Source organism: Ostrinia furnacalis, unplaced genomic scaffold (assembly GCF_004193835.3).
Source record: "Ostrinia furnacalis isolate ACB-3 unplaced genomic scaffold, ASM419383v2 OfSCF2709, whole genome shotgun sequence".
NCBI classification, from domain to species: Eukaryota; Metazoa; Arthropoda; class Insecta; order Lepidoptera; family Crambidae; genus Ostrinia; species Ostrinia furnacalis.
In genome coordinates, this window is record NW_021132948.1 from 209,607 (window position 1) to 228,042 (window position 18,436).

Sequence of the window (18,436 nt, forward strand, 5' to 3'; positions counted from 1 at the left end):
TAGTTTGTCACAGAACGTCATAAATTATAGGCTATTATGTTATTCTGGGTTATAAACAATAATACTGTAGTTTCATAAAAATACGTTCAGTAGTTTTTGCATGAAGAAAGAGTTACAAACATCCAGATATCCAAACTTTCGCATTTAAAATATTAGTAAGATGTGTTGATGTTTGTTGAACCTATAGAAAACAAAATGTTACATTCGAGGAATTTGAAAACTAAACTATACCTACCTCGGCAGCATCTCCTTCCTGCCCCCAACCGAGACATTCTGTGGCGACGAGTCAAATGAGAAGTAGTAGTATTTGGGTGTGCTTGGTTTGACTAGCAACTCCACGTCCTGTAGAGCAATATTAGACCTTGTGTGTATTAGCCATAAAACTCATTTTACATACTAGCTCTTGTCTGTTACAATACAATTTAAATCTAACACTAGTTTGGGACAACAATGTGTATCAGAGCTGAAAAGTAGCGTAAGAAACAAAATCAATATTTATACGGTTTACAAAAGTATTTCATGCGAGTTAGCCATTTATAAAATTCATAGTCAAAGTCAAAGTCAAAGTCAAAATTTCTTTATTTGTTTAGACTAATAAATAGTTCTTACAAATCGTCATTTTGCTCTTAAGGAGCCTCTACATGTCTCATAATCTTTTTACCCTACCAGCGCTTCGAGACTAACATTTGGCAAGTGCTGAGAAGAAGCGCCGCAACAAACTCAGTCACCACTGTCTGCCGGTTAATATAAATAAATATAAATAGTAGTAGTAGGTACATTCGATTCAGGAGCAGTTCACTGAATTTACCATGCATTCTTGTATGGTGTATCTTATAAGAATGGGTATACAAGATTGCGTAGTATATTAAACAAGGTAGTGACGTGCTAATATCTAGACTTACATATTAAGATACTAGTAGAAATGACTCGCATACATAAATTTGAATAACTTGGATTGACCAGTCCCCGAAAGCAGCGCCTGTTCACAGACATGACGAGTGAACCAGCCATCGCTTCACTCGACCATATTAGAGGGAATGTAACGACATAATTAAGAATTATCAATTTTGTCTACCTATTGAAATTTAAATCGTTTGCATCCTTTTAAACGAAGACTCTACTCATGATACATAGTACATTAGTCAAATATGAGACAAAACCAATGAGTTAAAATTACATTTTAATAGTACCTACATACAATCGTCTTACACTCTTTAGAAGAGCACACTGATACAAAAAATAATAAAAAATTAGGTCAGTGGGTCAAATATGGGGGCAGCTGCACGTCACTGAAAGAAGATTCTGTTTACTCGGCATCTGGACTGGAGAACATGAACCCTTGTTTACAGATGCAGATGTAAATGGAGTTATAACTGGACAAATTTTACATGAAATGTTTAACAGAAATCAGTTAAAAGACACATACATGGAATACCAATAAGGTTGCGGAGGGAAAGCTACCTATTATAAACTAGCGGCCGCCCGCGACTTCGTTCGCGTGGACCTCGTTTTACCCCCGTTAGATATCATGTTGATAGATGGCGTTTCACGGCTTTCCCCGAATGAATATTTAATGGCGCTTTTTAGACACGTCTTATTTATTTATTGAAATTTATTTGTCACATATCGTCATAAGTTAGCCTATATGTTAATCTGGGTTATAAACAATAATACTCTAAAGTTTCAACAAAATCCGTTCAGTAGTTTTTGCGTGCAAGAGTAACAAACATCCAGACATCCAGACATCAAGAACATCCAAACATACAAACTTTCGCCTTTATAATATTAGTAGGATAGGATATTTCACAATCTAAACTATTATTTACTGTAAGTAAATGCTAAATAGTAAATATTAGTTTGGATTGTGAAATATTTCAAATAAAAAAAAGAACAAAACAAAATAGGGTTTCAAATTACCTATCTTAATCTAATTTATAAAGAGGTAAAGTTTGTGTGTTTGTGTATTTGTTAAATTGTAAGGAGTAATCTCCGGATCTGCAGAACCGATTTTAAAAATCTTTCACCAATAGAAAGCCACATTATATCTGAGTGTAAAAGGTAGATATTAAAACCGAAAAATTACACGCGGGCGAAGCGGCGGGCGAAAAGCTAGTTTATTTATAATTATGTAAGAGCATAATTATTAAAGTCGAAGTCTAACATTCTTTATTTGTGTGTACCTATATTAACGAGAGATTACAAGGCGTCAAATATTTCAAAAAAAAAATTAAAAACTATTATAAAGCTAAATTTTGCTCTCATGGAGCCTTTACCTACTCTGACAAATTAAGACTTAGAGAAGAATTTCATAATAAAACTATTTAACTGTCCTGCATTGAAAAGCTTGATCGGGTACAACACCTCAAGTTATTTCAGAACTTGATTTCATTAAAAGACTCCGAATGTCAAATCGCTTAGGTATCTAAAGTCAAATTCTGAAATGTCAAGTGGCATAAAGTTGGGACTAATGAATAACCCATTAAGATAGTAGCGCCCTCCTGTCAATGACATACCTGGAACGATAGAGTATGGGACAACTAATAAAAATGCTTTGTCCTAAATGACTGACGGATATCGTAGAGACCTAAATGATGGAAGGTGTGTTCTTTGTATGACGTAGGCATCTCATAAGAAAATATTTTCCGTAATGGGGTCATGAAATGAAGGGGGTGAAAAAAGGGGGCAAAGTTTGTATGGGACAAAGTGATTCCTTGGTTCAATCTACTTGAAATTTAGTTTAACAATTCCTTAATATAATTCATGAAAGACGTGTGGAACGGGTAGAAAGTAATTTTGGCAGTCATTTTCTTCGAAGTTGATATCAATACTACTTAGTGCCTTTGATTTAATTACTTTTTATTTTTACAAGTGTTTGAAAACTCCATGTCAGATTGTGTTCAATGTCAAGTGAAATCTCAAATTGAAATGTCTCAATCTCAACGAGGAGACTGTATTTATTCCTAGAATTCCCCTAACACCGTCAAATTTCCCTTTCGAATTCAAGACAGTGCAGTTTCCCATCAGTCTGCTTCGTAATGACTATAAACAAAGCTCAAAGTCAAACTCTAGGGACCTCTGCTTGAACTCCCATGAGTGCACAGAGGTATGCAGGTAACCGCGTGTGATGCTCATAGTAATTTTCGATACAGAACCCCGTACATACGTCATACATATTATAGATAGAAAACACCCAGACCAATACAAACAAATATGTTTCTGCAATTTTACTATGATATTTTTATTTATTAATAAACAAAGAGACTGAACAAAATTCATGCGTTTACTGATTAATGTTATTAACCACATGCAAAGCTTCGTGAATTGCAACAACTATAATTTATTATCCAAGCTCTAAATAATCGCTCCTAAGAATAACTTATCATAAAATGTTTTTCCAATCGCTCAAGCTCCCAAGGGCCTATGGATAGGTCGGGTGACGTAATCTTGAAATTCTTTAAGCCGGCGCAGAACTTCTAGAAGATTGGGCGACGCCACGGCCACTTTGAACCGTGCTTAGTTCTGCAGTTATATTTTATATTTATTCGATTTTAGAATATATTCCCAAAAAGTCTGAAAGGTGTTTTAATTTGTATCACTTGGATATGATTTGTATTAGAAAGTGTTGTGAGTGTGACGCTTGAAGGGAAGGAAGTCAACCTAACCTAACCAACTGCGTATTTTTCTATACTGTGTAGCTGGAAATTGTGGCGGGAGCTCTTTGGCGCGCTGTCTTCGGCGAAGAATTGCGCGCGCAGATTTTGACAGCGCGAAATACCTACTTTAGCAGAAATACCAAGCCTTAAGAAAATCTCGAGTTGTATAATAGGCTTTTTTAAGCATGTGATCTTTAACTATACCTTTAAATTTATTATACGGTAGCTCTTTATATTTATCAGGGACTTTGTTATAAAAATGGATACCTTGTCCCATAAAAGTGGCAGACACTTTATTAAGTCTAAAAGCGGGTATAGCCAATTTTTTTTATTTCTAGTGTTAATTTGGTGAATATCACTTTTCTTTTTGAATTCATTAATATTTTGTTGAATAAATAGAATACATAATTTTCTTTTAGATAAACATTTACTTTTGTCTACAAAATAATGAAAAGTTAATATTAATCCAAAGCTTAATATTAGCCCGCAGAATCGCTAAAATCAAGTGGCAGTCACATAGCTCGTAGAGCTGATGGCCACTGGGGCAGAAAAGTTCTCGAGTGGCGACTACGAGCCGGAAGACGTAGCATGGGCAGGCCTCCCACTAGGTGGACCGACGATCTGGTGAAGGTTCTTTGTGGAAAACCTTGGGGGAGGCCTTTGTCCAGCAGTGGGCGTCTTTCAGCTGAAACGAATTAATCCAAAGAATCACCTTACCTTCCCAACCTCGACGTAGAAATCTCTCACTCGCCGAACCTTGATGGTAGCGGATACATTTTGAGGACTCGAAGTGGTTATCTGGAGGAACGGCCGGTTTACTGATGTTATATCTGAAATCGTAGTTTAATGTTTAAAGCCATTAAATTTTATTTTTACTTGGCAGGCCGGCACCGACTCCGAGAATATAAATCATCATCAGCATTTCATTTCAGTCACAGGACGTCCACCGCTGAACATAGGCCGCCCCCAATCATTTCCACGTCGCCCGGTTGGTAGCGGCCTGCATCCAGGATGTCAAGGTGGACCGACGACCTCATAAAGGTGAGAATATCAATCTTGGTATTATATTTCGTATTAATTAATTCTTGTTAATTAAATAAATTAATAAAGCATTTGGGAGTTGGTTTTAATATCTTCGTTAAAATTAATTTTCGAAGTAAAGAGAAACAGTCTGATACCAAAAAATTTTTTGAAAACGAAACGGATTACCGTCTGTTAGCAACGAAAGGATTAACGCTGATTTCGCTATCAAATTACACCTGAGAAACGCGGGGAGTCGTACGGCATAACAAAAATATATTCCTATGAGGCATTCGAACGTTGGCCGCGAGATAGAACGCCATGAGCCGAGAGCCTCCTAAAGTATCAGTGTGTTGTGTACCTATGATTGATGGCTTGATTTGACAAATTATGGTATTGGGGAATAAGTTGGTTTCAGTCTATTTGTATTTAATACCCAATTTGTGAGTGAGTATGTGTATGAATTTAACATAGTATTGGTAAAATTTTCGAATGTGGTGAACTATTTGCTGGACCTAGTATAAGCGAACTTACTGGGCCCCGCGTCGTGCGGGCACAGAGTGCGTGAGACGTCGTTGAATTGCAGCCGAGCCGTCTTCGTGGCAACTACCAAAGGCAGTTCCCATGATGATACTCCTGAAAACAATAATGACGTCACCACAGGGAACATATACAGGGTGGAAACGATAAGTGATCTCACTCGATTATTTCTAAACTATTTAAGACTAGCGGCCGCCCGCGACTTCGTACGCGTGGATCCTGTTTTACCCCCTTTTCCCGAATTTTCTTTGCTATAAACCTCACGGAGCCCGAGACCTTTCCAACGAATGCAAAACCGTGGAAATCGGTTCGTGCGTTCTGGAGTTATAGCGTCAGGGAGGAAACCCCGACTTATTTTTATTTAGTAGATATCAAACAACTGGTTAGGGGGCGTCCATTAATTACGTGAGACAATTTGGGCTATTTTTCAACCCCCGCTTCCCCCTTGGTGAGATTTCATGATATTTTTCTCAACCCCCTCCCTCTAATCTCACGTGAGATTTTTCAAAATGCGTAATTACAATGGAAATAAGTTAAACTTGTAAAATTTCTATTTTAATTTTACAGTTTCTTGCTAAAAAAATATTACGTGATATTTGTCGAGACCCCCCCCTCTCCCCCACGTGAGATTTAGAGAGGGGTTTCTTGACCCCCCCCCCCCTAAACGTCTCACGTAATTAATGGACGCCCCCTTACTGGTCCTAAAAGTGCTTCACGAGCTCTTTCAAACGGTATCAGTAATAGGTTACAGAATTAATTGGATCTATCAGAAAATTCAATGTTTTCAGCCTTTCTTAGTTTTTGTACCTTTCTGCTGCGTGGCGGTGATAAAGAGCGGGTACTCGCCGCTGATGGTATCATTGCTGGAGACGTGCACGCGCGTCGGATATCCATGCCACGTGTCGGAGTCCTGCCAACAATGGCACGTTATCAAGATATAGATATAGATAGCCTTAGGCAGTTCGATTTTTTCAAGTTTCTTTCCCGAAAACTATAATCCGAGCCTTTTTAAGGCGAGAGTGAATAGGCACTTACAGGGCAGATATGTACCATCCTAGACTGCATCCCACTTAACATCAGGTGCGATTGTGGTCAAATACCTGCCTTGTTTTGTATAAAAAAAAAGTTATTTATAATTTTCAAGATATAGATCGTTTCATTCACGAAGACTCGCCCCACCACTCTTTGGTCGAGGGAAGTGCGGGGTGCAGGGAGTTAGACAAAGACTAAGGGCAAAGGCCTCCCCCAAAGATTTCCACAACGCCGGTCCTGCGCTGCCCGCATTCAGGTTCTTCCAGCGACGTTCACCAGATCGTCGGTCCACCTAGTGAGGGGCCTGCCCATGCCGCAAGTCGTTTGCTATTGTGTAAATAGCTGTGGCAAGCCAAACTCCGCAAGATATACACATCGGTGACAGCTTGCGGAAGTCAACTTCTGCAAGTGTTATAGCTAAATTGCCTTCGGGACTGTTGCCACCGCTGCAACTCCTGTGTAGCCAGGATCTACAGTTTGACCGCCAATAACCCAACCAGTGAAGGTCAAGTTTGTCCCGGGGGAAAGTTAAACTTTTTTTATTTTTTTATGTGACAGGAGGCAAACGAGCAGACGAATCACCTGATGGTAAGTGATTACCGTCGCCCATAGACACCTGCAAACCCAGGGGCGTTACAGGTGCGTTGCCGGCCTTTAAGGTGAAAACACGCTCTCTTCTTGAAGGCTTGCAGGTCGTATCCGTCCGGAAACTGTCATTGAGCCCGCAACGAAATGAATCAGAAGAACATAGGAGTTCCAAGTGAAGGTTCGACTTCCTTGCAGTGCATAGCGGACGACAAGTGACAAACAAAGGATTAGTAATCTTTCGTTGCGGGACACGTGCACGCGTGTCGTCCTGCCAACACTATTGATAATATCAGTAGGCCTAAGATGCGCGCCGTGATAACTTTTATCGACGTCAAAATGTATGATGGGCAAAATCGATAAAATGGTGTGATAACCGCTTATCGCGGCGCGCATCTTAGGCCTACAGGCTGGCTGTTATCAGAGAGAGTTGAACTACTGATTGTGATACTATGATTGTTAAGAATCGGAAAGCGGAATGGTAGCTAAGCGGAGAAGCGGAATGGTAGCTAAGCGGAAAAGCGGATCGGTAGCGGAGCGGAGAATCGTAATAGTAGCGGAGAGAAGCGGAACGGGGAGGAGAAACGAGCGTGGGACAACGAATCGGCAACCTATTAGACTAAAACTTTTTTTGAAGATTTGAACTTCCTTCTCATGGGGAAAGTAAAAAATTGTTGCATTTGAGCCTTAGAATCAATCCTTTTTTTATTGATCCATACATACTCGTACAAGCAAAATATACACCCTGTATATGAACTTTTTGGAAGTTTAATAGGAACTACCATTTTTACTTGTTTTACATTGACACTACTCACATAGGCAATGTATGTGAATAAGTAGTGTCGTATTGGGAAGTAATTCTTAACCTGTACTGTCTACCAATTTGTTAAATTACTTCTGAAATTTGGCTTTTTGTTATTCTACTAATGTCAACAATTACTACATTATACCGTTAAGCCAATTTGTAGAATAGTTCATTAGAAACATTACTCACCTCATAGAAGTCTAAGAACTGTTCGGTTGTGTCGTTCACGACAATGTGGATCGTCGAGTTATACTTATATCTGAAAAAGATACAAACATTAATTTTAGAGGTAGAACGATTAATAAATTATCCAGCAATGATGTTTTATAAGCCTACATGCATAAATAAATAAGTTTTATGAGTTTATGGGTAAGTATGAGAGTTCATTGATAATAATGTATATTATGATTAATAATTTATGTATTAGGGCCTTACTTAAATTATAATTTTAACCCAATCCAATCCATCATATTTTTCTTTGATTATCAATTTGTAAGTACGAAGTACTAAGTTAAGATAGACATAAATTGATAGATAACACTGCACAACAGCATTTCTGATGATTGGGTTATGTTACATGATATTAGTCCAATTTTTAATGACGATTTCAAATCTGTGATTGAAATATCTGTATCAGCTCTGGTTAAAAAAATATGACACTTGGGTCTTTTTGTAAAAAAACACTCTTTTTTAGAGATGATCCTATTTTATGAAGTTGTTAAGTTGAAAAAACTTTCTTTTATTTGACTTCCTTGCTGATGGTGAAGGCAGACAGCTCTTCTGAATGATTCAACAGCAGTCAGCCATCATGTGTGCATTCCAGTGGCCCTGATAGCGTCCCTCTATCGTACGAAGGCCCTGGTGGATTTGCTCGCCATGTTCTTCACTTAGATCCTTAAGAGTTGTGATAAAATTGTTCAGGTGATTGCGAAGAGAGTGTAATTCGATGTTTATATTACATCCAACAAAAAAAACATGTTTGTAAGTGACTCATACGTTGTTCGATGTGTAAGAATAGCAAGATTTTTTCGGATTTTCCAAAAAAAAAATTAAAATGCCAAAATAACTCATTCCATGTCTTTTCAGAAGACTTGAAGATCCTAAATCTCTAAAACGATCGTTTAAACCATCTTGGCTACATGGTTTTGAAAATTTCGGGTCACATTCAAAGTCTCTACCACACTGACAGTTTTCGCCTCAAAATCCTCATGTGAAGTATCAACATGAGGTTCAGGTGACTTCTTAGGCTTGAAAATACGTGTACATGCCAAACGTATGCAAGGAATTACTATTTAGTTCAAAATTTTTTGGTTAATACCATTTTTGTTCAAAAATAAAAATAACAGTCGTCGCGATGGTTCAAGGGTTCCTTTCAGATCATAGCGGTTTCGTCCCTAAATCTACACATATTCTTATTTGTTTATAAACGTAAAAACTCAACGCATCTTTTCCACGCCTTTTGCGGAATTCAAGGCTTATCTTTCATTTCCACTGGGTCCCCAAACTAATTTTTTTAAGCCAATTTTACGAACTTTGTCACATTTAAACGGATTATTAAAACATATCCTCTCCGCAAATGAAACAAAATTGATTTAGATAATTCACACAAACACTTCTTAATGCTACCATATTAAATTATACAAAGAAAACATAGTATTTTTTGAACTGTCGGCGAATTAAGACTGAAATTTAGCAATTTTTGAGTGAAAGCTATAACACGTAAACAAGAGCTGCTACGAAAAAATGGACGGCAGATTCAGAATCAGCGACGTCAAATTAGTAAACATCATGTAATGAAAGTCAATCATCAGCCAAAAGTTGCAATTTTGTTGTGCAGTGTAATGAGTGAGTCATGCATGTTTTACATGCTGGGGATTCCCCTTTCTCTCCTATTTTGAATTAAAATAACTTGATATAATTACTTGCTAAGTGTTGATATAGTTGCTTAAATTAATTAAGCTACCTTTAGGACGTAAGAACATGATATTGAGAAGATAACAAGCGATAAAAACAACAACTTACGTATTATAAACAAATATCCTCTTCGTCTCATTATTAGCAGATACAATGCCCGTGTCTGAGCATTGCGCTAGACTTGATAGCGCCGCCAAGAAAATTAAGACACAGTACATTATTTCCTAAGATAAATTTAATTTTATTTAAATTTTAAAATGCACAAAATTGCAAGCAAAGCTGCATTTTTAAATGACATTTGCTGTCAATGCTGTCATTGTCAAATAGGAAATGTTAAAAAAACTTCAAATGAGCGCCATCTGTTATTTAAAACCATAATCGTAATTAGATCAACATATTATTATTAATTGTTTTTAATTTATTTCTCAAAATATTGAGTGAATTTAGTTTTAATTACTTTTAGATTTTTAATTAACATTCGTACAATATCAACTTTATGAAAACTTAATAATTTTTAAACGAACTTTTGAGAATGAAGTAAAACGATTTCGTTTTTAATGTTTCTGCATAATCTATAACACTATTTTTGAGTTATTTTCATAGTCTGCACGCATAAAATAACTTATCTCGTGGGATAGAAAATTTTCTAACGTGAAATAACATTAAATAAAAAATTACACAATAAAAAAATTCAATGAACGCGATGAAAGACAGTTCGCGGGACAGGTTAACCAGGAACGCACCCGTAATAATAAATAGATTGAAAATGGCGTCGTTAAATTTGGGAATTTTCTATTCAGAAATAATTTAAAAAATATTTTGGATGATGGCATTAAACGAATAGGGCGAAATCGATTGGCAGTGACATTCAAAACACCTGGTGCAGCAAACTCATTTTTGTGTAATCCAATTATATTACATGATTATGTTTTATCTATCCCAACATACAATATCACCAAAATGGGCATTGTCAAAGGCATTCCCTGCGAATGGTCGCATGAAGAGATTGTAGGAAATTTAAGAGTTCCTGAAGGCTTTGGTCCAATCATTCGGTCTCGCCGGCTTAGCCGCAAAGTTACATCACTTGAAGGCCCTAAATGGTTGCCTACTCAGACGGTAGTCCTTACATTCGATGGTCAAGCTCTTCCTCCCCGAATTTATTCCTTTTTTTCCTCACTGCCTGTTGACCAGTACATATTCCCAACAATTCAGTGTTTTAACTGTTGTCGTTTTGGACATACCAGGGTTCAATGCAGAAGCAAACCCAGGTGCTTTAAATGCATCAAAGATAGGAAGTTGATTATTTTTTTCAAAAATCTGCAATTAATAGGGAATCTGTAAAAAAAAAGAAATCTGAGAAAAGTCGACCCAAAAAAAAGATAAAAATTTTTAAAGCCTACTGGGTCATACAATTTGGAAAAATCACAAAATTGACGATAACTTCTAAACTATGAAAAATCGTAGAACATACATGGGGGTGAAATCGATAGGTCTAGTCCTCACCTATCACCTGCCTTCGGCTTGACACCTTACAAGAAACACCCTGTATAAAAAATAAAAACTTCAAAAATCTGACATTTGACGGCTCAAGTCAAACTGAGAGTGTTCCATTTCAACATTTTTTTACATCGCTCACAAAACGCTCACAGATTAAAGAAATATCACAGATAACGCTAAATTTACCACCGTTGATGTCAAAAATAGCAAATCTCCATACATGTAAAGGAACACGCCCAAATTGACAAAGAAACACAGACAAAAAATCTTGGTGAAATCTTGGTGACAAAACTCCCCAGCGGTCATCTACTACCAAAAATTTCTGGGAACTTTTGTCACCACCGGTATGGAACGTGACAGGAAATTAGAACTTTTCATTTTTAATAAATATTTGGACTCTATTTTAAATTTTCTCTTGTGAGAATGAATCTTAAATGGATGTTTGGTATGTTTTAATAATTAGAAAGAATGAAAGAAAGAAAGAAAAAAATATATTTGGCAACAAATTGAATCATCACTATGTTCATGTTTCATACATTCATTGATATGAATTTTTCTATTTTTTACACATAAAAGTAAATTCAGAACAATTTTTTGTTGTTATTCTTAATTCTAGGTCATAAAGCAATAAAAATAAGCTATGCATAACCCGTGCGCAAAAATGCTGTAGACAGTTGTAATGTACATAAAAAGCAATAACAACACTGTTCGAAAGCTACATTCATCTGCTATCATAAAAACGGCACTCCATTCATAACCTTTCTAAGAAGCGGTCATAAACATTAGTTTTTACGACTAGGGTCCCACGCGCGGCGGGTGACGTCATGGGGTCGGTATTCAAGGACGTTTTTTTGTTTATGCGTCAGGTGTGCTAGCGGCTACAAATTTACGTAATTTTTAACTTAACAAAAATGTAATTTCATCACTTTAGTACAGGCAAGTCTATCAACGAATGAGATTGTAAAAGCGGCGGCAAAAATACTTTGATTAATCTTTGTTAACTAAAGATCCGTCCTAGCATACTTAATAATAATAATGCTTTATTCAAGCTTCCAAAATACTCAAATTTAAATGAATTGTAGATGCGCAATCGTTATTAATAAAACAATAAGAATATCAATACATTTTGATAGTTATTCCGTGTAATAAAGTTACGTTCATTTAAAATAATCACGAACAAGACGATGAATCGTTTTATGTTGAAGAATGAAAGTAATTGGTATGAAAGAAGNTTCGAGCGGTTATTTATACGACCTCAACCGCACCTAATATCCCAAGCCCAAGCCCAAGTCCCATCCCACTTGGTCCCTCTTCTTAACTCGTCCCACACTCACATGAAAATGGCACAAATCAAGTCGGCCTCGACGAGTATTGCCAAGAACAAAAAAGAAGAAGAAGAATGGCGTCGTTTTGCCGATCAAAAGAATCAAAGATTTTACATTTCAATTAATTTATTCTTACATTTCCAAACTATCGTGTTTCTATTTCAATAATTATCTTTTTATCTAATTATTTTGTGATTTTGTTTAGTGTAGTGTCGTAGAAAGTTGCCAAAGTCGCTGAACTGGCGATATGGCCTGTAATGTTGTATTGGTTTGATATCGGGACTCGTTGAGAGTTTACATGATTTCCTTGTGGGGGTATCGTTTAGGATGTTGCCGACAGTGGAGGAGAGCCGCGGGTACGATTTCCAGGACCCGGAGAATGCCGAAAAATGGAAAGGTCTCTTCGTCAACGCACTTCGAAAGGTTTGTATACAAAACTTTTTCTCTCAATTTTGTCTTATTGGTATCCGAAATCTTGGAACTTTTGAACCAAACCTGTCCTAAAAGTGTTCAGAATCATTCTCAATTCGATTTAGTTAGTAAATTGAGTGGTTTTCATTAAAAAAATAAAACCCAGATGCCAGTCACTGAAATTGAAGGTTGTTTTAACTCTAGTACAACTTTTTTCACTATTACTCAACCTAGGTAGGTAAAACATGATTTTAAAAAGGTTTATGAAGCTTTGTTTACAAAACCCCTGTTAACAATTGCTTGACCTTACTTCATAAAACTGTAGAACAGTGTTTTATTACTACTTAATAAATGCTGTCACTATCTCTTAATGTTGATCTGATTCAAATTAATAAAAGACAGCCAATTTAGGAAGGGTCAGTCAATAATAGCTATCTTGTTTCTGTGATAATTCAAAGCTTGTCACCCTTTTCATTTTGATGACCACATTAATCAATGCGTTAGTCATTTATTGCTTCTAGTTCTAGAACTACAGAATTTTAGGGCTGTGGCACGATTGGTTGTATGCCGAGATTCCATACAATGCAAATCAGTGTCTCGAACTGATCAGTGCTCACATAAATGATAGGGGTGGACTATTTTGAATTTGCGGAAAGACTTAATTAGAATAAATATAATTTAGGTACTGACCTGTTGTGATGGTCAACAAAACAACATGTGTATTGGTTTTTTAGTTGCCTACTAAGTATTTTGGATTAATTTTAAAGAATGTTGAGTCTTAGGCTGAGTAGCACCACCTAACTTAGTAAATTGTAAGTGACTCATTACTGCAATACATAAATCTGAATTGGGCAAACTTCTTCAATTCATTAGTTACTTTTTTAGCTGAGAGAGCATACTGCTCCATTGATGAATTGCTCTATAAACAATTTTATAAGTAGGTGATTAGTAATATGATCTAATAACATAGAATTATAAACTTTATTTAGGTAACTTATGCCCATTTTCACCGTCAATCCCTAATTTTTAAGTGACCCCTATGGTAGGTAACTCTTAGCAGGCATTTTGTATGAATAGGGGTCACTTAAAAATTAAGGATTGACGGAGAAAATGGACATTAGTCTCTCTTCAAACATACTTTTTGTCAGCTGATAGTTGGTTCAGTTGTTAACCAGTACATGAATATGTATGGAAGTACTCACATTAAACAGATTTAGGGCTGATTTTTCAATCGTCAGATATCTTTTATACCTAGACTGAAGACTTTATTTTACACGGTAACTGAAGAATAAACCTGTCATTTTGTTATTATGTTGTAATTTGTCATCTTTACTAATACTAGCTGTAGGTAAAAACTAAAAAGACATTATGTTGCCTGCTGAAAATCACTGTCTTACTCTACTCGGTTTATCTAAATGCCAGTGGCAGTACAATTGATATGACACTGTCCATATTTAGGCAGTTAAAAGAGCCCATGCACAACGCGTTTTTTTCGTCTGTGAACTGGATGCGACTTCGTGTGAATCGCTACAAACGCTTGTTGACTGCAGCACGGCGCGCTTAAAAATTATTGTGTGCGACCTGGCCGCCTAATGTGCTGGAGCCCTAAGTGAATAAAGAAATTTCGTGGACAGCGGTGCGGCAACGGGGCTGGTCTGCGAAATTTGAGGTCTTAGGTCATTTTATCCAGTCGCCTTCATGATGATGATGATCAATGTCTTCTCTTCCACCTTCCAGGTCCTGGAGCAGGTGCACCCGACACTAAGCGCCGAGCACAGCGCGCTGGAGTATGTGGAGTCTCTCTGCCTGCGGCTACTGGCGATGCTGTGCAGTGTGCCCACGCCGCTGACTGTGCAGGTGCGTGCCTCCTCCGACGCACAGCGCGGCGCATAGCTCTGCAGTATGTGGAGTTCTCTGCCTGCGGCTACTGGCGATGCTATGCGTGCCAGCTGGTCCCGGTCAGTTGCTGACGCTGGCGAAACTACGACGAATATATCCGGCTCGAAGGACTAAAATTTTAGTGAACGAAGGTTTTTTTTAAATCAGTGATTTCGTATGCAGATCTTTTTGAAATGTCCAATCAATGCACGCATTGCTCAAACACGTCCGGCTCGAAGGACCAGAATGTTTATTGAAAGAATATTTACTTGCTTTTGTAAGTGTGTGTTTTCGTCGCGCGACAAGATGTTGTATATGAAAACTACATGTATTGTGATTGACAGATCAAGAATTTAGCGACAAATACATCCGGCTCGAAGGACTTCTGGTCTAGTGAACGAAAGACTGCATACTTGCTTTTACGATTAAACGATACGAATTCGTAGCGTGATAATATTCTAAAACGTGACTGGAAAATTGTGATACAAGTTTTTAATAAAGCTTGTTATCCATCGCGCGAGGAGCGCAGTAATAATAATTATCTATTGATGAAATATCATTGCCTATTCCCGCAACCATCTATACTATACTTACACTAATATTATAAATGTAAAAGTAACTCTGTCTGTCTGTCTCTTTTTCACGTCTAAACCACTGAACCGATTTTGATGAAACTTGGCATAGAGATAGTTTGAGTCCCGGGAAAGGACATAGGATAGTTTTTATCCCGGTTTTTGAAACGAACGCGCGTGTTAAAGTATTTCTGTGACGAACAAAATTCCACGCGGGCGGAAAGCTAGTCTGTCCATCCGGACAAGAACGTTTAACTAACATTCACACCTTATTACAGGACGTTGAGGAACGCGTAGCCCGCTCGTTCCCGACTCCCTTAGACAAGTGGGCGCTTGCCGACGCGAGGGACGCGGCGCAGAAGCGGCGCCGCGCCAGCCTGCCCGCGGACAAGCTGCACCAGATGCTGCAGAAGGTAAGCCCGGACACCCGGACAGCGCCGGACATGTATCCGGACGCTGCGCAATTGCTGCTGAAGATAAGTTGCTTGATACCCGGACACCACCGGACAACTCCGTCCACCAGGATTAATCAGGACACCTGGGCATATCCGGACAATTGACTCGGACGCGCGCCAGCCTACCCGCGGATAAGCTGCACCAGATGCTGCAGAAAGTAAGCATGTGAAACAAATAAGTTGCTCACCGCCGGACACCCGGACAAATCCGGACATGTGGCCCGGACGCGGCGCAAATGCTGCTGAAGATAAGTCGCCTGATACCTGGACACTTGGGCATATCCGGACACGTGACTCGGACGCGGCGGCTTACCCGCGGATAAGCTACACCAGATTCTGCAGAAAGTAAGCCGGAAATATTAAGTTGCTCATCCGGACAAATACAAACAGCGCCGCAAATGTGGCCCGGACGCTGCACAAATGCTGCTGAAGATAAGTTGCCTGACACCCAGACACCGCCGGACAACCGGATAAGTCCGGACACCAGGCATATCCGGACACGTGACTCGGACGCGGCGCAGAGCCAGCTTGCCCGCCTATAAGTTCACCAAATGAAACAGGTAAATTTTCGGACTCCCGGACACCAGGACATCGCCGGACACAGTGCCGCACTAGCCTGCCTGTCAACCAGTTGCATCAAATATTACAGAAGATACTCACACCCGGTTTTATTCGGACAGCGCCGGACATATTGTGATCTGGATGCGGTGCCGTTTGACATCGTACCCTCAACATTTGACAAATTGAGTCACTAATGCCCATTTTCACCATCAATCCCAATTTTTAAATGATTTTATTTTCATAGGGGTCACTCAAAAATTACGAAAGACTAAAGCCTGGTCGCCGAGCACGTAGAATTTCGTTCAATGACCCCAAGCTACGCATCCTTATCGCTCGCGCGTAATTATATTGCTGTCGCGCTCTCACTCACTGCGGCCACCCGTCGCACAGTTGCGACAGCAATATTATTACGCGTGAGCGATAAGGATGGGTAGCTTGGGGTCATCGGACGAAATTTTAAAATAAAAATGTATAACAATTGAATTATTGAAAATTTTAAAGACTTGTAATATTGTCTCCTTCCATCTCACTTCTGAGCCATGTCTACAAGCTGTTTTCAAGAGTCATTACGAATCGTCTCGCTCGCAGGCTCGACGACTTCCAGCCTCCCGAACAAGCCGGTTTCCGAAAAGGCTTTAGTACCATAGACCACATACATACGCTAAGGCAGATTATACAGAAGACCGAGGAGTATAATCAACCACTTTGCCTGGCGTTTGTGGATTATGAGAAAGCCTTCGATTCGGTCGAGACCTGGGCAGTGCTACAGTCTCTCCAAAGGTGCCAAATTGACTATCGATATATCGAAGTGTTAAGGGATTTGTACAAAAACGCCACAATGTCGGTCCGCCTCCAGGATCGGGATTCGAAACCTATCCAGTTGCAGCGAGGGGTAAGACAGGGAGACGTCATATCTCCAAAACTGTTTACCACCGCCCTGGAAGATGTCTTCAAGCTTCTGGACTGGAACGGATTTGGCATAAATATCAACGGCGAGTACATCACCCACCTTCGATTCGCGGACGATATCGTAGTCATGGCTGAGACCTTGGAGGATCTAGGCACAATGCTCGATGGCCTCAGTAGAGCCTCTCAACAAGTGGGCCTCAGAATGAACATGGACAAGACAAAAATCATGTCTAATGTCCGTGTTGCACCCACTCCTCTGAAGGTTGGAGACTCTACACTCGAAGTTGTCGACAATTATGTATACCTGGGACAAACAGTCCAGTTAGGTAGGTCCAACTTCGAGAAAGAGGTCAATCGTCGAATCCAACTCGGATGGGCAGCGTTCGGGAAGCTTCGCCATATACTCATGTCCGAAATACCGCAGTGTCTCAAGACGAAAGTCTTCGAGCAGTGTGTGTTGCCAGTGTTGACATATGGATCCGAAACGTGGTCGCTTACTATGGGCCTCATAAGAAGGCTCAAGGTCACCCAAAGGGCGATGGAGCGGGCTATGCTCGGAGTTTCCCTGCGTGATCGAATCAGAAATGAGGAGATCCGTAGGAGAACCAAAGTAACCGACATAGCTCGCAGAATTGCTAAAATCAAGTGGCAGTGGGCGGGGCACATAGCTCGTAGAGACGATGGCCGTTGGGGCAGGAAAGTTCTCGAGTGGCGACCACGGGCTGGAAAACGTAGCGTGGGCAGGCCTCCTACTAGGTGGACCGACGATCTGGTAAAGGTCGCGGGAAGAGCCTGGATGCGGGCAGCGCAGGACCGTTCATTGTGGAAAACCTTGGGGGAGGCCTTTGTCCAGCAGTGGACGTCATTTGGCATTTGGCTGAAACGAATATTGTCTAAAGCAGTCCGCTTGTCCCTAGGAGGTGCTCATGTACAAAATCGACTACTCAGTATCGGTGTTTATGACAGCCGTGCTTGAATACGTGAGCGCCGACATTCTCAATTAATACCCATTTTCACCATCAATCCCTAATTTTGAAATGATTTTATTTTCATTGGGGTCACTCAAAAATTACAAAAGACTAAAGCCTGGTCGCCGAGCACGTAGAATTTCGTTCAATGACCCTAAGCTACCCATCCTTATCGCTCGCGCGTAATTATGTTGCTGTCGCGCTCGCACACTCACTGCGGGCGCCCGTCGCACAGTCGCGACAGCAATGTTATTACGCGTGAGCGATAAGGATGGGTAGCTTGGGGTCGTCGGACGAAATTTTAAAATAAA

The 18,436-nt window shown here is 39.4% G+C and overlaps 2 protein-coding genes across 5 annotated transcripts in view; one reads left to right on the plus strand and one right to left on the minus strand.

Annotated features, from left to right (window-relative positions):
* Positions 1-10,825, minus strand: part of LOC114356281 (SID1 transmembrane family member 1-like) — a 30,370-nt gene extending 19,545 nt beyond the window's left edge. For all 4 annotated transcript variants that reach the window (XM_028309369.1, XM_028309367.1, XM_028309368.1 and 1 more), the window contains exons 1-6: positions 9,658-10,825; positions 7,825-7,894; positions 6,021-6,123; positions 5,208-5,309; positions 4,371-4,483; positions 236-342 (exon numbers count right to left, since the gene is read on the minus strand). In XM_028309369.1, coding sequence (XP_028165170.1) covers positions 236-342; positions 4,371-4,483; positions 5,208-5,309; positions 6,021-6,123; positions 7,825-7,894; positions 9,658-9,767 — 605 coding nt within the window. In that variant the 5' untranslated portion in view covers positions 9,768-10,825. The remainder of the gene's footprint in view (positions 1-235; positions 343-4,370; positions 4,484-5,207; positions 5,310-6,020; positions 6,124-7,824; positions 7,895-9,657) is intronic.
* A 1,621-nt stretch (positions 10,826-12,446) lies between these two features.
* The window catches only part of Sos (Son of sevenless), a 59,429-nt gene continuing 53,439 nt past the window's right edge, over positions 12,447-18,436 (plus strand). The window contains exons 1-3 of the mRNA XM_028309365.1: positions 12,447-12,794; positions 14,520-14,639; positions 15,511-15,645. Of these exons, the coding sequence (XP_028165166.1) occupies positions 12,699-12,794; positions 14,520-14,639; positions 15,511-15,645 (351 nt within the window). The 5' untranslated portion in view covers positions 12,447-12,698. The remainder of the gene's footprint in view (positions 12,795-14,519; positions 14,640-15,510; positions 15,646-18,436) is intronic.